General features: G+C 59.0%; 1 protein-coding gene across 1 annotated transcript in view; it reads left to right on the forward strand.

Annotated features, from left to right (window-relative positions):
• LOC107199506 (retinol dehydrogenase 5-like) overlaps nucleotides 1-377 on the forward strand; it is a gene marked incomplete at its 5' end in the record, with an annotated part of 3,588 nt that extends 3,211 nt beyond the window's left edge. The window contains one exon of the mRNA XM_015616827.3: nucleotides 2-377. Within this exon, the coding sequence (XP_015472313.2) occupies nucleotides 2-105 (104 nt within the window). The remainder of the gene's footprint in view (nucleotide 1) is intronic.
• Nucleotides 378-1,188: the final 811 nt, after the last annotated feature.

The following is a 1,188-nucleotide window of genomic DNA, read 5'->3' on the forward strand; positions in this document are numbered from 1 at the left end:
TGGGACGCCAAACTGCTCTGGCTGCCGGCCTCCTACCTGCCCTCGGCCCTGGTGGACCTGGCCCTGGCCCTGGTCCTGCCCAAACCGGCCCAGAGCGTGCCCTGAGAGACCCCAGACCCAAATTGAGACCCCCAAATGAACCCCAAATAAACACCCCAAGGTGGGTGAGGAGTGACCCCAAATTCACCTGGTCTTGATCTGATTGGGGGGTTTGGGGACATTGGGGTGACACACGGGACCTGGTGGACCTGGCCCTGGCTCTGGTCCTGCCCAAACCGGCCCAGAGCGTCCAGTGAGAGACCCCAGACCCAAATTGAGACCCCCAAATGAACCCCAAAATAAACACCCCAGGGTGGGTATGAAACACCCCAAATTCACCTGGCCTTGCTCTGATTGGGGGGTTTGGGGACATTGGGGTGACACACAGAGCCACCAGGACCTGGCCCTGGCCCTGGTCCTGCCCAAACCGGCCCAGAGCGTCCAGTGAGAGACCCCAGACCCAAATTGAGACCCCCAAATTAACCCCAAATAAACACCCCAGGGTGGGCGAGGAGTGACCCCAAATTCACCTGGTCTTGATGTGATTGGGGGCTTTGGGGACATTGGGGTGACACACGGGACCTGGTGGACCTGGCCCTGGCTCTGATCCTGCCTCAATTGGCCCACAGTGACCACTGAGAGACCCCAGACCCAAATTGAACCCCCCAAATTAACCCCAAAATAAATAAACCCCCCTGGGTGGGCAAAGACCCCAGCAGGGTCTCACCTGGCCTTGCTCTGATTGGGGGGTTTGGGGACATTGGGGTGACACTCAGAGCCACCAGGACCTGGCCCTGGCTCTGATCCTGCCTCAATTGGCTCGCAGTGACCACTGAGAGACCCCAGACCCAAATTGAGACCCCCAAATTAACCCCAAAATAAACACCCCAGGGTGGGTATGAAACACCCCAAATTCACCTGGCCTTGCTCTGACTGGGGGGTTTGGGGACATTGGGGTGACACTCAGAGCCACCAGGACCTGGCCCTGGCCCTGATCCTGCCCAAACCGGCCCAGAGCGTCCAGTGAGAGACCCCAGACCCAAATTGAACCCCACCCAAATAAATAAACCCCCCTGGGTGGGCGAGGAGTGACCTCAAAAAACCCACAAGGGACCCCCAAACCCCTCCATGGGACCCCACCATCCATCA

Source organism: Parus major, unplaced genomic scaffold (assembly GCF_001522545.3).
Source record: "Parus major isolate Abel unplaced genomic scaffold, Parus_major1.1 Scaffold849, whole genome shotgun sequence".
NCBI lineage: Eukaryota > Metazoa > Chordata > Aves > Passeriformes > Paridae > Parus > Parus major.